The sequence below is a fragment of the Dipodomys ordii genome, unplaced genomic scaffold (genome assembly GCF_000151885.1).
Source record: "Dipodomys ordii isolate 6190 unplaced genomic scaffold, Dord_2.0 Scaffold97, whole genome shotgun sequence".
In the NCBI taxonomy this organism is placed as follows: Eukaryota; Metazoa; Chordata; class Mammalia; order Rodentia; family Heteromyidae; genus Dipodomys; species Dipodomys ordii.
The window spans coordinates 3,739,586-3,756,905 of record NW_012267313.1 but is presented as its reverse complement, the minus strand read 5'-3'; the positions used below and the strand labels follow the sequence as shown (position 1 = coordinate 3,756,905).

General features: G+C 37.6%; 1 protein-coding gene across 3 annotated transcripts in view; it reads left to right on the top strand.

Moving 5' to 3' along the window:
* The window catches only part of Arhgap18 (Rho GTPase activating protein 18), a 137,241-nt gene extending 126,049 nt beyond the window's left edge, over positions 1-11,192 (top strand). For all 3 annotated transcript variants that reach the window (XM_013026879.1, XM_013026880.1, XM_013026881.1), the window contains exons 13-15: positions 4,303-4,427; positions 8,318-8,382; positions 9,631-11,192. In XM_013026879.1, coding sequence (XP_012882333.1) covers positions 4,303-4,427; positions 8,318-8,382; positions 9,631-9,722 — 282 coding nt within the window. In that variant the 3' untranslated portion in view covers positions 9,723-11,192. The remainder of the gene's footprint in view (positions 1-4,302; positions 4,428-8,317; positions 8,383-9,630) is intronic.
* The last annotated feature ends 6,128 nt before the right edge of the window (positions 11,193-17,320 follow it).

Here is a 17,320-nt window from a genome sequence, read left to right as displayed (position 1 = left end):
TCCTTAATTTTCTAAAGTATATATTCTATCTTAGCTTCTTTTTCAGAGAGCTATATTTCCAATTTGCCCTTTTAATGGTAAGGGTTTGTGATAGGAATAAAAAAAATGTCAGCTTTACATTTAAATGAGCTTTTAGTGAAAAAAAGAAATTAATGTCTCTTCTAAAGGTCTTACACTAAATTATTAGAGTGCAAAAGCACAAGGAATTCAGTAATTATCCCTCATGAAAAATACAGAAATCACTATATTTAACCAAGTAAAAAATAAAACTAGATTTTAAAGAAAAGTGTACCTCAGTTTAATATGTCAACCACATGAGGACCACATGAAATTATTTTCTATATTCCCATAGTCTTTGCTTCCTGTCCTGGGCCTGTCCCAAGCCTTTAGTTCTGCTTTTGTGGGTTAATTAGACACCAGAATCTTACAGACTTTTTTGCTTCAGCCGATTTTGAACCTAGAGCCTTAGATCATCTCTGTCTCCTCAGTGCCTAAGATTACAGATGTGGATCCTAGACATCCAGCTTGGAAAACATTTTAAATTGTGGAAATTTGTTCACTGAACGTTAACAGCATGCTAGTCAAATTCTCTTCTCCAATTCTAGTGTATATCACGTAATTTTAGTCCATCCCCCATCTTTAGGCACATCCCCCATCTTTTCATGACTCCCCCCCCCCGCCAAAAAAAATAGGACAGTGTCACACACAGTTGTCGACCAACAAACAGGAAAGATGAAGGTTAGAAAGGTTAAATGGTGCATAGACTCAGCTATTATTGTGGCTCACGTTAAGCACAGACTCTTTGGCTTAATGATCAGGCATGTTGTGTCTTTTCCAAGCTTGGCAGCTCAGCGTAATTAGTATACTAATAGTGTTCCAATTTGACACAGTCCAATTCTGGAGCTCAATAGGGGTTGTCATATACCATTTCAATAAGCACGTTGGCATCACTTAGTGTTTATCATTTTCATGTAAATATCACTCGGCCTCCTTTGTCAATATACTCAGCAAAAACTTTCCAAAAACAACTTTTAAGATCTCCATGTCTACCAGAGAAACTCATTAGTCCACTGAAGGTTTGAAAGGCATGATAGATCCAGATTGAGTCACACACCTGCTCCCCGTATTGTTTGTTGGGAGAATTTGGGTGGGATGCATCAAACAGGCCGAGGCTTGTTTCTAATTTAGATATAAACTACACACACTCACATACCATTTAACTACAAATTCCTTTAGTTGTCAGAGAATGTCAATAGTTAGCCTGGGAGGATGTCATGTGCCATTGGCTGCCTAATAAAAAGCTTTTAAAAGCATCAGTATACCCACTCAACACTTTTATAGTGTGTAGTTTGGGAAGAGTTAAACGGAATCTAAGCTGGTCCCTGGCTGGTGGAGAGAAATGGATGCAGGGACATTTCATTCCGCAGACATTATGAACCTATGGATAATACCCAAAGTCCTCATGCCGTGCTACAATCAGTGCTGGGTTTTGTGAGGAAGCCTGGATGATCTCTCCAAAGCCTTGGTCCCTGTAGAGTCCTGTGGTCATGTTACTAGAGACCACCAGCTCTTCCTGAAATGCTTCAGTGGCAAAGAGAAAGCTACAGCCTTACATAAGTACCTGCTAGCATTAGAAACCTTGGCTTTTCTTCTTGTTCCCTGCGGGAGTCAGTGGCTGGATTACCTCTTGTAGAATCTTTCCTTACTTTTTTTATCCCGGGGGCTGGAGGAGGAAGAAATGCCCAGTGATAGAAACAAGTTAACTTACTTGTTTAACACATTGTGCCTAAGTTTTTTTTGTAGTTGTTAAATCAATAAAGATTCATATTGGTATACTTTCTTTGGCTCTATAGAAAGTTTACCATGAGCGATCCAGTTTCAGTGCAAAATATGATTGGGTGATTTCATGTAATCAATTAACATTGATGGGTAGCTACAGATAGAACTCATTTTGTGGCACACCACTAGGTAACAGGTGGCTTATTCCAGCATCTTGTTCACAAGGAGATGGAGTAGAGTGTTTCATGGAAGATCCTAGAAGGGAAAAATTCTGTGATATTCGAGTCAAACTTTGAGATATGGACCAAGAGTACTCTAGAAGGGATAAGATAGGAAAGCAAGGGTGTTCATAGAAAATTTTGACTATATTTCATATCTACATAGTCCAAATTTCCCCCAAGGAATAGTAGAGGAAAGGGATGAGAGCCTAAGACCATCATATCCTTGCTATCTATTTCTCTATTTCAGTTTTATACACATTTATGGTAGATTTTATAGTAAAAGAAATTACAGACTTGGCTGTTTTCCTGATGTTCTAGAGCAGATTTAGAGATGTCGATAGGAATGATTTTTTTTATACTGTCATTAAACAAATCTACATGTAAAAGTATTTGCCACTATAAATTAACTGGTATTTCTTACTAAAGTATGTTAAAACATAGCATGGGGAAAATGTGTAGGCAATCTGCAAATCCTTACCTGCCATTTAGTTTATAATGTGAAACATTATTCTAGTAATAGATTAGGCTAATTCAAAATGACTATATTTGTTGTCATTACTGAGTACACAAGGTGAGTGAGGGATTGTGACCCGTCTTAGGGCTTCAAGTATCGCTATTACATTCCACTGTGAGATTAGAGTTATCAGTACTACGTTATTCTTTTCCACTTCCTATGCGGGAAACAGCTAGCTGAGGCCCAGTCAGCAGGTAGATTGACCACAGTAAGGAACTAAGCTAGAGGTCATCCCCACAGGAGAGGTTCATGTCATCTCCCTGAGTTGTATTACACCACTAATAACTGTTCAGAGAGGAAAAAGAATTGCATTCCCACAGGAAATACCCCAGTCTCATGCAATAAAGAGCTCACTTGCCAGTACATTACAAATGGAATATGTAAGCATCAAGGAGAAAGGTAAATTAAGCTTGCATTCCAGGGTCAAGGTTGATTTCAAGGTCAGTAAATAAAGCTAAGGAAACCAGGTCAACTTGTATGGCCTGGTAGAAGTCTGGAAAGACCAAATTATTGGTCCAGGCTAGATGAAGTGATAATGTGAGAACCAATGGTCTGAGCATGGATTGGATTTGGAGGGCTGAATTTCCTGCTCCCTCAACATTCTTCTTCAGTGTTACTTGTTTACTTTGTTCTTCCCAGATGAAATCTCTCCTGATAAATCTTTCAGGTACACCCATGGTTTTATGCTGCCTGTGGTAATATTCAATTTATTGTTATTTGGTGCTACTGGGGATTGGACTCAGGGCTTTTGCTTGCTAAGCGAGCACTCTACCATTTAAGTGACTCCTCTAGCCCTGCTGCCTGAGTCTTAAAAGATAATACTATTTTCTGAATTTAAAAATTAAATTCATGACAACTGTGTCCTATCTGTGATTTGAGAATGAAAGCAAGTCAAGGTTATGTTCAGTAAATAAAAGGAAAGTAATATTGTAAAATAAAACACTTGTGTCTAGTACTCATAAGATGCTTGTAAATTTTGATTGAATTAAATGGGATGTTTGTAATACTTAAAGAATTATCTTTAAACATAATTTCTGCATGCTGTTCTAAAGTCTGTTTAAGACATCTGGTTATAAATAATAAATTAGTATTTATCTTAGCAGAATCATTTAGGAATTAATTAAGCTTATTATTTCGAATGCTATAGCTGACATTTTGATATTAAAAACCTTAAACTTGTTTCATTGATCTCTTCAAAGTCATAAAATGTTCTTCATAGCCAGGGGCAAAGGACTTAGAATTGGTCATCTTGGGTTCAGCGTAAATAGTCAAAAGTATGAGCTCCTTAACAAAATGGGGAGTAGAACAAGACAAATATATAGAAAAATAAAGTTGGTTTTTTTAAAAAATTATTTTTACACACAGGGACTGAAATTTGGAGGAATTTTGTGAATGTACAGAATTTTTCAAATGCAGACATAGCAATTGCACACCGAGTGATTCCTTTCTGATTCAGTTTCATAAATTGGAACATGAAGAAGCACCCTCCAGTAGATAATACTCAGAAATCAGCACTTAATATGGCAGTAATGGTTATTGCTGTCATTCTTTACATCTTTAAAAATAATTAAGCATTACAGCACAGGCATTATAAAGTTCCCCTCTCACCATTAAGAGGATATTTGAGGTTTGATGTAATTTAGCAAATTACATTATACAGTAGTTAAGGTTTTTATGCAGTGAAGTAAAATGTGTCGTAGTTAAGCACACTTACCATATAATGCATTGTACAGAGTTACATGTTCCAGCTGCTGCCAGCTTTGTTCCAGTGTCATTATTGCTTTGCAGGCTGACGTTCCTCAGGGAGTGATTCGAGTGCAAGCTCCCCATCTTTCGAAAGTTTCCATGGCAATACAGCTAACTGAAGAACTAAAAGCCAGTGATGTACTTGCCAGGTTTCTCAGCCAAGAAAGGTAGAGGCCTGTTTTGTCTTAATTATTCTGGGGGATAACTCACTTGCTGTCCTTTTTTGTGTATGGGGAGGGATAACAAAACCTACCGGGTGGTATGAAATGCATAAAATTTCTTTCCAGCTGGACAGAAGATCAAAGCTGACAATGAGACTGTTGGAATGAATGAGTTTAGTCTGTTGGAGGTAGTTAGTGTTCAAGTTGAGCCTGTTTCTTCCTTTTTCTTTTTTCTTTTTTGGCAGTACTGGGGTTTGATCTCAGGGTCTTGCGCTTGCCAGGTAGGCACTCTCTCACTTGAGCCACACCCCTAGCCCAAGCCTGTTTCTAGCAGGAAGTCCAATTACTCCTTCATTGTGTCTAGAATAGATTTGGTAAATGGGATCAGTCCATAGTCTTTCCACAATATGTTGATTGGAGGTTAATTACTATTTGTAGAAAAATTACTGATTAGGCTACAGAGAGATTAAAACCAGGACAAGATACATTTTTTTCCTATGAAATAGATAATAAGCAACAACAAGCTGTCCTTCAAGCTCTGAGATCACAGAAAGAGAACAAATTGTCCTTCTTAAGGACAACCAAGACCTTCTAGATTGCGGGCTGGTCCTTCAGAAGCCACTGACATGACTGTCTCTATAGTATACGTGCTTTCTGATGTGTCATTTCTTGAAATTTACAGATCTTACATGAGTGCATTGGGTTTAAGGTCATGTTTTAATGCACACCTCCTCCCTCCATCTCTACTCACTGAAATAAACTAAATTTTTAAAAAAGGAAAAGAGATCTAGGGCACTGGCATCTCAATGTATAAATACTCTATTACGATCTTTCCCTGAATTGAATCTCCTCATTTAACCTCGGTGGTAGGAGCAGGCAGGGGGCAGGGTCTTCAATGAAGTTGTCTGGCAAAGCATCTTCAGTTTTTAATATAGTACTTGAAGTATTTAATAGGCTTCTATTTATTGAATACCCTCTGCTAAGTGTTGGAAGGGATATAGAGCTTATTTGAAAGTCAAAGTGTCTTTTCCTTCTCCCCCCTCTCCCCCCAGCTCCAACAAAGGGGGTTATCAATGGAGGGAAGAGATGATTCTCTACCGATAAAAGATAGTGGTGAAATAGGAAAGAAGCTATTGCAATAGCTTGGCTTTTGGCATATCAACATACATTTCTTTGTAGTAACACTTAGAGGTCTTTAGGTCTTTACCTAAGGACCATTACTCCTTCTGTTTTACCGGTAAGAAAATTGATGTTTGCAAGGAAACATACTACTTATATGTAGTAGAACTAGAATTCTGAGGCTGGGCATTTGCCCTCTGAGGCCAGTCTCTAACCATTCTCCACATCTGGGAGTCCCTGCATCCTGAGAGGAAGATGCAGTGTGTGGCCTATTAAGCCCTAAGGCAGTAGAATCTTTCAGGACTGACGCCTGGGTGAACTGGAATTTCTCAGGGCTTTATTCATTAACTGGTGTCCTCTGGGGCTCCCTGGCCTGACTTGTAGATATCAGCCTCTCCTTAGTCCATTGCCTCTTAGAACATTATTTTTTTGGTGATTTGACTGACTTCAGACATGAATGGCTCTTCCAGACTAGGCACCATCAATTTACACAATATCTATGTCTAGGTCTCAAGTGAAGGTCAACTTCTTTTATTCCCTCCCTCTATTTAGTGACAGTATAAAGATATGACTATGAAGTTACACAGTGCATATCAACTTTAATATTTAGAGATATAGGATGAAGTACTAGTTGGCATCTTCTTATGGAAATCTCTAGTTTTGTGATCATTACCCTTCGCCTATTTTCTGCTTGTAGTACATTTATGTTTTGTTTTTGTTTTTGGTCCGGTCATGGGGCCTGAACTCTGGGCCTGAGCGCTGTCCCTCAGCTCTTCAGCTTAAGGCTAGTGCCCTGCCACTTGAGCCACAGCTCTACTTCTGGCTTTTTTCTTTTTGCTTAAGTGATGCTGAGGAATCGAACCCAGGGCCTCAGGCATGCAAGGCAAGCGCTCTACCACTGAGCAAACTTCCCAGGCCCCTGTAGTACATTTATTAAATAAGAATTTGCTTTACCCTACACAGGCCATTTCTTCTTGCTTGGAGATACTAAGGACACACACTCATTTTTTTTTTATAAACTCCTTAAGTCTCAATCCTTCATTTGTAAGAGTGGATTGTGATAGGAACTCCCTGTTGATCTTGTGATAATTAAAAAAGTGACCACAAAGCTCCTGGCAATGTCAGTTTGGACCAACACAGGAGCTGAAGTCCTCAATACATGTTTGCATGAGTATTTCTCTTCTATCACAGTCCTATGTTCCTCTCATTTATATCCTGCCTATATTGGGGGAGAATGGAAATCCTACTTCCTTTCATCCTTACTTTCTCCCACCTTCACTACTGAAGCCAATGAATGAACACTGGAATAGCAAAAAAGCTCAACCAACTACACATTCACCCATCAGGCTTTGATAAAGTGTTAATACCTTTTTCATCGTGGATTTGCTGATATTACATGTGTGCTTACCTATATCAGAAAATTCAGTTCAGGTTTCTATAAAGTGAAATAGGAATATAGATAAATATATTTTGTAACATTCAATTTGGGGTTTTTTATAGCATCAAATGAATTTTTTATACTCCTAATGCATGGGTTATGTAGTAGAAGCAAAAAGAATTTTTTAAATGTTCAACTTAAAGTATAGCTTTGGTTAGGTACCAAATAGGACTATTGTTTAAGATTTGGCAGCAGGTGGAACTTAGGTATGAAGGCATCTAAAGCCTGTGTATCTGGTTGTGTGATGGATGCAGGGTGGGAGGAAAATGTTGGATGGCCAGGTGAGCCATTATATGACTGATGAGGAAAGGTTTCCCTGTGCCATCTTCTTCTAATGGTGTGAATATAAGTCAGCCCTGTTTTTCTCAATTCTAAAGTCTGTGTCTTCAGGTCCTTATCGCAATAGAATGCAAACCTTTCCATGCACCACACTCGACATAGGACATTTTAAAACCAGACTTTTGAACTTCCTCCCAGAACGGTTTGTGTAACACTGGATCTATTTGTTAATGCATTTCTAAAGTAATAGTTTGACAGAAAGCTTTGAACATGAGCTGAATTTTGCCATTTGTTTTGTGTTTGAACCTAATATTCTTTAAAAATAAACAAAACCAAACACCTTTATTCTTGCCCCTGATTTGTTGTATTGAAAAAATTTAGATCATGTATGAAATTGTCTATACTTACGGGGTTGCACGAGATACATCAGTACATGTGTATACCAGGTAATGTTGAAATCAGGGTCAATGTATCTCTGCAAATAGTCACTGCTGCTTCGTAGTGTAAGTTAGTCCTTTGAAGAGTATAAATATGTGGATATAACCTACTTGGCAAAATCTTCACAATGACGCTTTGCTTCTCCCTTGTCAGTGTGTATGTGCCTCCCACGTAAGAAACACCAACATAGGACTGTGAATCACTCTTAATTCTCTGCATTCCTCTTGAACATGGTTACGGTTGTCAGCCCAGCTGCCCCATGACTAGCACTGAAAAAGTGCAATGTGAAAACTACCATAGAAACTTAGCCCTTATGCAAAGTAGATAAGCAGGTTAATAATTTCATTGGCTGGTAAAATTTAATATTTCATTTTACAAATTTAGAGACTGATTTATTATTTCGCCTTCAGATGTATGACTGCATTTGTTTATTTTAATTTACAGGTGTGACATTTTGATTACCTATTCAGCACATTTAGCAGATGGGACAATATAAATGCACGGATAATTACAGTGTCTAAGTTATGAATTCTCTACACCAGCTAGAACTCCCTAAGCATGTGAAAGTGGTTTACTTGCAAGCTATTTGATGATGCAACTAATGAGCTTGTTTTGTCCCCAGTACTGGTGTGGCTCAGACTCTGAAGAAAGGAGAAGTTTCTTTGTATGAGATTGGAGGAAACATTGGTAAGGTCATTAAAAAAAAATTTCTTGACATTCTAGATGCTGATTTGTTGTTGTGAATGTTGTTATTTATATCTTTGGAGAGACACAAGAAAGCTGGAAATAAGTTAAGTACAAGAAATTTGAGTATTCTCTCTCCCACTTGAAGCCCGGAGTTTTTAAACTTATTAGTAAAAAGACTGTTTAAATATTAACACATTTCACTTTTAACTTAACTATTTAACTCCTAGGTCTTGGAATTGTCTGGTTTCTTAGTGCATTTAAAACGCTTGTCATGCTTAATGAAAGTGAATAAGATTTTTTTTTTTTTTTGTCGTGGGGCCTGAACTCTGGGCCTGAGCGCTGTCCCTCAGCTCTTCAGCTCAAGGCAAGCGCTCTACCACTTGAGCCACAGCGCCACTTCCGGCTTTTTTCTTTTTGCTTATGTGGTGCTGAGGAATCGAACCCAGGGCCTCGAGCATGCAAGGCAAGCGCTCTACCACTGAGCCACCTTCCCAGCCCGAAAGTGAATAAGATTTTAAGGGAGCATTAAAAAAACATACAATGAAATACTTTCAGCTTCATAACTTAATTTGAAATCTACTTATTTAGAGAAGGACATTTTCAATAGTTTAACCAACTCTTCAATGGTTTTTTTTTTTAATTGTGAAAATACTGTACAGAGGAGTTACAATTACATGGGCAAGATCATGAGTACATTTCTTATCAAGCATTGTAGCCTCCTCATTTGTTTCCCCTCCCCATCCCTTCCCATCCTCCCCCCCCGCCCCCCACCCAGTCTTCCCCACTCCCCCCTCCCCCCACCTATGAAAGTTGTAAAGTTCGTTTTCGACATAACTACTTGTACATCTCATTCTTGCAATGGGTCCACCTGTATCCCTATTTAAACCATGTGTTTTTCCCCTTCCCTTCCACAAATTATACCGAAATCAAATACAGTGAAAGCAGGGGTTATACTGTTAGGGAGGGACATACAAAGCAACAAAAAAATAATCTTATAAATGTGTTAGAAACAATCGCATGAAAGAAAGAAAAAAATATTTGAATACATATCTTAGGGTTCATTTCCCTAACATCACCTTATCTGACCTTTTCTGCCTGACTCAGACATATACTAGATATTGCTCTTCAATGGTTTTAATGACAAGTATTTTGAAATATAAGGCTTTAGAGTTGAAACCATTGGACTTAAGTTTAACATTGTATCCTAGTTTACCTTCTGTGTTAATCTGATCTCCCTTTCTTCTCTAGGGGAACGCTGCCTGGATGACAATACCTACATGAAGGACTTGTATCAACTCAACCCCAATGCCGAATGGGTCATAAAGTCGAAGCCATTATAGAAGCTGGAAGCCAACGCTAGCCCTGAGGACTTCTGTAGTCATTCTTGCTGGGTCAAGAGTGTACATAAAAGAAATGGTGGGAATCTTATTTTTCAGCTGTACTCAATTATTAAGAAGTGACGCCCTCAAGCCTTTACACAAAAAGATAGACATGCTGCTGCCAGAATTATGCTGATTATCATTAGAAAACAAATACTTCTAGAGACAGGGGCTTAATTAGCTTGTGGGCCGTTTTTATCTACTCTGTGAAATTCATCCAGATGTGAGGTTTTTTTTGTTTTTTTTTTTGATGAAAATGTTTTTTACCACTCACTTTTCCTTGTGAAAAGCATATGTTCTGAGGCATATATATATATATATTATATATATATATATATATATATGTATATATGTCTCCTTTTACCTTTCTTACTTATCTGTCTCTGCCTTTCCTCAGTCAGGTTTGATCTTTAACCAAAAATAATAACAAATACTAGGTATTTTAAGGCATGAAGACAGCATACATTAAAACAGACCTAATGCAATGTAATTCTTGGGACTACTGAATAGTGGTATTCCATGTCTGTGAATCATTTATTCCAATGATTCCATCCTAAGATCGAATAGTTAAATAGTTAAATAAAAAGTAATCTCAGGCTGTGATTTCTTTTCCCATTTATTTGATCTGTGTGCATGGAACTCTATCCTTGATCAAGTAAATTGGCCTGTCAGAAACTGCCAATTATTACCCTGCCATTAAATACTTATATATGAAGAATAAATTCAAATATGTGCATATGTAATAAGAACTAACGATAAACAAAGAATGAAAGCCAAAGAACTATACTCTTTCCAAAAGAAATTTACAGAGTCAAAGCTGGCTTGACCTGTTTGCTATTAGCTTTATAAATATACATAATAATATGATCTAGTAAACAGTTGGAGAATGTATTGTTAAGGCAGGATATCTTTCTTTTTCTTTTTCTTTTCTTTCCAGACTAAGACTACTGGACAAGTTATACTTTTCGGTATGACACAGTCATGTGAACAAGTTTTTGTTTTTGTACTTATTTGAAATCAATAAACTTACTAAAATGTTGTGGAAAGTACTCTTCCCAGGGATTTTAACACACAGGCCACATTGTGACCAGAGATGAGCCTCTATACTGTACATAGAAGATATGAAGAGAGAAATGTTAAATATTTTACAAAGTTAGAGTGTAGTAAATAAAAAGGTAATGTTAATGAATGTTGTGCCAACTGTGTTTGATACTTTTAGTCATACTGGAAGGAAAATTACACATTCTCAGAAACTCTTGATGTCATTGCTAATTAGGAAAGAAAAAGGCCCTTAATGGGAGTCATAAATTTTTAGCATATAATTGCAAGAGCAGCCTGTGGAAATGATCACTTAAAATAACTTTGTGGTGATTTGTACCATTGCTTTTTTTATTTAAAGAATTTCATAATTAAATGTCTTTTTCAACATAATCTTCTCTTGGACTTATTACACTTCTGTATGTTCATGAGTCTACTTTGGTCTTTTAAGGATATTTTTAATTGACAAGTGCTCTATTTTTATTACTCAGTGACATATGGACTCTCACTGCTCCTATGGTCCTATGTGATTTTTTTCACATTTGGAAGACATGAGAGAAAAACTTATTACCATCCTTAGACTTTTTCTTCATGCAAATTTCTATTCTTTTGACTTTCAAAGCACACTTTAGTCTATTTATGATGCTTTCCCTTCTAGCAAAAAGATGTTTATTAATGGTTTGAGGGAAATTGGTATTTAAAAAAACACTATTGAGGGGACACAACTCCTAAAACAAGATTAAAGTCAATGTACTGATTTAAATGAATGCTTTTCTAAAGTAAGTTTTGACGAATGTGCACCACATGTACTCTAATGGGAGTTGTTGGTACTCGTGGAAGACTGGTTGCCTGTTAATATTTTGGTGATGATGGGGCTGGGAAGGTGGCTCAGTGGTAGAGCGCTTGCCTTACATACATCAGGCCCTAGGTTCGATTCTTCAGTACTACATAAGAAGAAAAAGCTGCAAGTGGCTCTGTGGCTCAAGTGGTAAAGCACTAGCCTTGAGCTGAAGAGCTGAGGGACAGCACCCAGGCCCAGAGTTTAGGCCCCACAACTGCCAAATAAATAAATAAATAGGTGATGTTTCCACTTTTCTAAAGGAGGTCAATTCAATATGTTCTTTGTACTCTTATTTATTTTCATAATGCTGTTGCAGACTCCAATAGAAATTTCTTGATGAGCATCTTTTTGGAAAAGCAGTTTTATTTTACTGACACCATGGGATTCTTTTCATTGTTGTCTTTTAGTTTTTGTCAAACTCCTTTGTGAGATGAGTGTTCTTGACTTCTCACCTACTGGTCAGTAGGTGGCAGTATTGGTCAGGGATTCCTTTGAATGTACTATACTAGAAGTCTTAAAAATGAGCCTGACTTCATAGATAAGGATTCCTAGTGGCTGTAACTCGGCACCAAGCATCTGCAAATCAGTTATGTAAGGGCATTGTGGACTTATTGTGATTACTCAGTCTTTAAAAGTGCCAGTCACAATGTTTGAGTTTCTGTCACATACGTGTGTGTATTTCTTGCTTGAACCCTAATCCATTGAATGAGGAAGAAGGGAGGAATTACTTACTGGATCCAGAATTACATTTTTGATACAGTTCCATTCAAAGAAGAAGGATTCTGACTAAGGGCAAAGTGAAGAATCAGGAAAGTAAGAGTGATGTCTAAAATAAGATAATTTTGATGACTTCTGTGATGACTTCTGTTTGAGTATGGATTAGTAGACAAAATAACTAAAAGATTTTATCCTACTTAGTTTACATTTTAGTGGGGGAAGACAATAGTGAGTAATAAAATCAATACAATGGAGATGGAGAAGAGGTAAGCAGGATGCATAGGAAAAGGGAGGAGGGATAGGCACATTTCAGTGTTAACTGAGAGGTCTCACTGAATTGCTACAAACTAAAGATTTGGCGGAAGTAAGGAACTGCCATGGGGATATTTGGAAGAGGAATATTCTAAACAAAAACTTAGGATGAAAGTAGGAAGTAGGAATGTGCCTCACTTTTCAGAAGTTGGCAAGAATGTGGTAGAAGTGGATGCAGGGTCAGAGAAAGCACTAGGTCCGAGAGAAATGTCAGAGTAGGGGCGGAGATCATAGGGACCTTGAATTAGGTTGACAACAATTAATTCAAATCAGTACCATCATTAACAATTGTGATAACTGGGCACATAGGGAAGGTAGGGCCTAGCAGGTTTCTGGTATGAGACAAAGTATATTGATGATACTCAAGGATAACCCTAAGACTTCTGACTTCAGCAATTGGAGAAAGTGAGGTTAACCAGGTCTTATGAAACAGGAAGGGACATGGGAATTTTGTTGTGGATATGTGAAATTTGATTTACTTATTAAACACCCAGGTGGCAGTGTCGTATATGAGTGATAGCAGAAGATTGGTTTATAACAAAAAAAATCCCAATTGTGGATTAAAATGTCCTATTTGTAGTGATGATCCCAACCCATTCTCTGGAATTTTTAATATAAGCCATGACTTTACGTGAGATCAATAGATGGGTGTGAAACAGTAGAGAAAATCATCAAAGCCAGAAGGTGGTAGCTCATGTCTGTAAAAACTTAGCTACTCAGGAGGCTGAGATCTGAGGATCATCATTCAAGGCCATCCCAGGCGGCAAAGTCCAAAACCAGAAGTAGAGCTGTGGCTCAAAGTGGAAGAGTGCTAGCTTTGAGGAAAAATGCTCTGGGACAGTGCCTAGTCCTGAGTTCAAGCCTTACAACTGACCAAAAAAAAAAAAAAAAAAGATCTGAGCTCTGGAACTGCCCAATGTTAGAATCTAAGTAAGGAACCAAACAACCAAAAAGATTAGAAAAACTGGAAAACAAAGAGACTATGACATGCCAGAAGCCAAGAAAAGAAATAGTAACAAAAATAATAAAAATATAAAAGGGACGTGATTATATCAGATAGATGACACTTGCAGGTCAAATGAGGTCAAAGCTAAGTATTGATCTTTGGATTTATCTATGTAGAATTCACTGCTGAGCAGTTTAAGTACAAGGATGGTCTTAGTGAAGTTAAGAGAATGGGAGAATAAACGGAGTGTGGTGGTGCATACCTGCAATCTCAGCATCTGGGAGATTGATGCAGGATGATCGTAAGCTGCAGGCCAGTCTTGAATCACATAGTGAAACCTTGATTTAAATCCACAAGTAAACACATTGGGTAGTATGGTAGTGGTTCCAGATGAAGTATACTGAAGTATACTAACTAAAGTATACTAGACTCTATGAGGAGTTCAAATCATATACTTTTTAAGCATCTAGGTCAAAGCCCAACAAAATAAGCACCAGGAAATGGGTACTTGCACGAGGGCAAGGGGAGTGGGGTAGATGGATGAATGGGGGAAGAGGGAGAACACAGTCAATGATTCATTGTATATGCCACCAAATTAAGAAAAGTAAGGGAAGAAGTGAGCTGAAGGGGGGTAACAATGATGAACCTCCTCTGTTTAACTACTTAAGGATAGTAAATTTTGAAGGAAGAATGGGATGATTTGAACACTGGGCAGTTCTTAGTTGTTGATATATAAGGAAGCCTATTAAATCAGGTGCTAGCAGAAATCCTATAAGGTGTCCTTCTGGTTAAATGAATTGTCGGATGGAATGAAGGCACTTAGTATTCAGAGTTGTCATCGACATTGAAGCCAGAATGTCTGAGTTAGCTAATGTGACTGTGGGCATTCCTTTCTCCAAGATAGGAATTGCTTAGATAACTTGATGATATGTGGTGTGTGTGTGTGTGTTGGTCCTGGGGCTCAGACTCACACTGCTCTACCATTTGAATTGTTAATTAAAGAGTCTCATAGACTTTTTCTGCCCACAGCACACAGCAAGAACTGTCTTCTATTTTATGTGGGGCGTCTAGTTCCAAGTCAATACCACTGTACCTGGATATCTCTGACTTGCTCTTTTAAGTTGGAGATTCTGGGGCGTGAAACAAGGACAGACTTCCAAAGCATCTTTTGTCTTCAGGTGATCTGACCTTAAATGTTACAAGATAATTTGTTGAGTGGGCAGAGTTCTCTCCGTGTATTTCAGGTACTTTAAGCCAGGAGGCTCATGAAGAAAACAAATCCTTACCTAATTTTCTCTACTAGTCACTCCTGGGAGGAGTAGGGATGTCAGCTCTTCCCTTTGAGACAGGTCATTGTTTTGCCTTTTCTGGACCTGGCACCTTTTAAATCTCATCTTTAATATTAAACAGCAGTCATGATTTTCCTTCTCCTATTTGCCTCCCAGCTTGGCATCTGGACTTCACACCAGTTTCCCTTTTTACTTCTGATCTAAAAGCCTTAGATCACATGACTTGCTTTTGAAAACCTTAGGAAACACAAGAACACCAGTCTCCATATGACCATTTTTCAGGTTGATTTTTTAAAAAGATTTTTGTGAGTTGTGTGTTTTGTTTTTCATTTTTCTTTTACATGTAGCTTGTTACACTACAAGATAAGCAGCCTGGCTCCAAGAAAAGACACATCTTTGGCCTTTGCACGCAAAGTAAAGACACACTGGCTTTGTCACAGCAAGCTTTCCTTCTTGAGGTTTTTAGGCTTGATTCTCAACAGAAGGAGCTCAGATCAGCTTCAGACAAAGGGCCTGGCTCTCCAGTGCCCTCACCTTTCTGTTTGATGTTTGCCCCTTATTGTGTTTTCTGTAACCTTTGCCAAGTGACAACTTTCAACTAATCTCTGCCTTAGGTCCCCTCCCCCACCCCCCAGTGAGGACCACAGGAAACATGGCATTTTCCTAGGGGAAGGTTCACAGAATCACCCAGCCCCAATTCTGAGTAAACCATCAGTTACAATTTTCTTTCTTTCACCCAACTGTAGTTTTATTACAAATACAAAAAGCAAGCAAACAACAACAACAACAAACCCAGAATGATGTAATCCATCACTTGTGCATGACAATGCAAAGTGCAGTGGAGGAAGTGTTAGGGTAGCATCTTAGTTTTGGTTGCTTCTATCTCCCAGTTTGTATTTGACAAAAAAGAATTCTGAGAACACAGCCCAAAAACTATGGAGAGAGTTTATATATCACCTTTTGTCCTAGAATCTTTATACACAGTCTAGATTTCTAGGATAGGTTTCAAGGATTGTAGGGTACCTATTGCAGATTGAACCTTGCATGGTTGGCAAGTGAGCTACTGCCCAGCACATCAGGTTTTTGGAGTCTAACTATGCAGCTCAGTGTGGCATAGAATTTACTGTGTAACTCAGGTGGTCTCAAACTCATGACCTTCCTTCCTTAGCCTCCCATTTGTATCATCTTTTATTCTTAAAAATTGTTTTATTGTTATTATGAAGGTGATGTACAGAGGGGTTACAGTTACATAAATCAGGTAGTGACAATGAAAAATGTCACTCCTTACCTCATTTTCTCCCAGTTTTTCTTCCTGTCCCTACCTACAAGCTGTATAGTTCATTGTCAACATAGTGTCTAGTGAGTACCAATGCTGCTTTTGTTCACCCTGTGTCGCTCCATTGTTGTGCGCTCTCATGCTCCCAAACAGGTAAATGAACAATCAGAAAAGAAAAGAAAAACAGCAACAAAGAAAAAATCCCTCTTCTTTCCATTTCTTGGAGTTGATTTAGAAAAATATTATTTTCCATGATCAGATGCACATAGGCATTGCACCTTTGTGATCCTTTCCTAAGAATAGCTTCTGTTGGTCCCACTGCATTGTCAAGAAGCAAATTGGAATGGGAAGCAATTTGTTTGGAGGGAGGAACACAAAGGATAAAGGCTTTTCTTTTAAAAAAAAAAAACACCTTTCTTTGGTATTTCCGAGGGATACATTCAAAACAGAGCAGTGGGATATGTCAGAAAATAAGGTTCTTAATGTGAATAAGGGTTCACCATTTTCCCTGAATTTTACCACCATTGAGTAGATAATATTCTTAATACATACCTTGATTCTACTCTTTTCCATTTATATATGTTTATGCTAACACCAAGCTTTTTCACATATGAATGTAAATTGGAATGAAAGGTTTTAATTGTGGCAATGATAGAATTTTCAGAATTTTGTTTTGTATGTCAAATGTCACAGATATCTGTCATTGGTAGATTATTATCTGTAATAATAGGTATTTGATATTTTTGGAAAGCGAACAGTTTTATACAGTCTGATTTTCAAAAGGATTTGTTACCCAGTTGTTACGTTATATACTTTTCAATTTCTGGCAAATATACCAGAAAATGATTACTGTCTCAAAGAGTAGAAAAATATTTAAAGGTCTTAATTCATACTTTTACTACTGGTAGTTGAGTGATAATCTCACTATAGTTTTCTTTATTAAATTCATGGGTGAAGAAATTGCTATTTTAATTTGCATTTCATGGGTAACTAATGAAGCTAATCAATAAAATCTTATATGTTTATTAATAAATTTATGAAAGAATCTAGCGCAAAGCCTTGAATTTGGTAGGCAAGCATGCTAACATTGAGTTATAGATAGCCAGGAGAGGTATCTCTTTATATCTTTGATTCCCCATT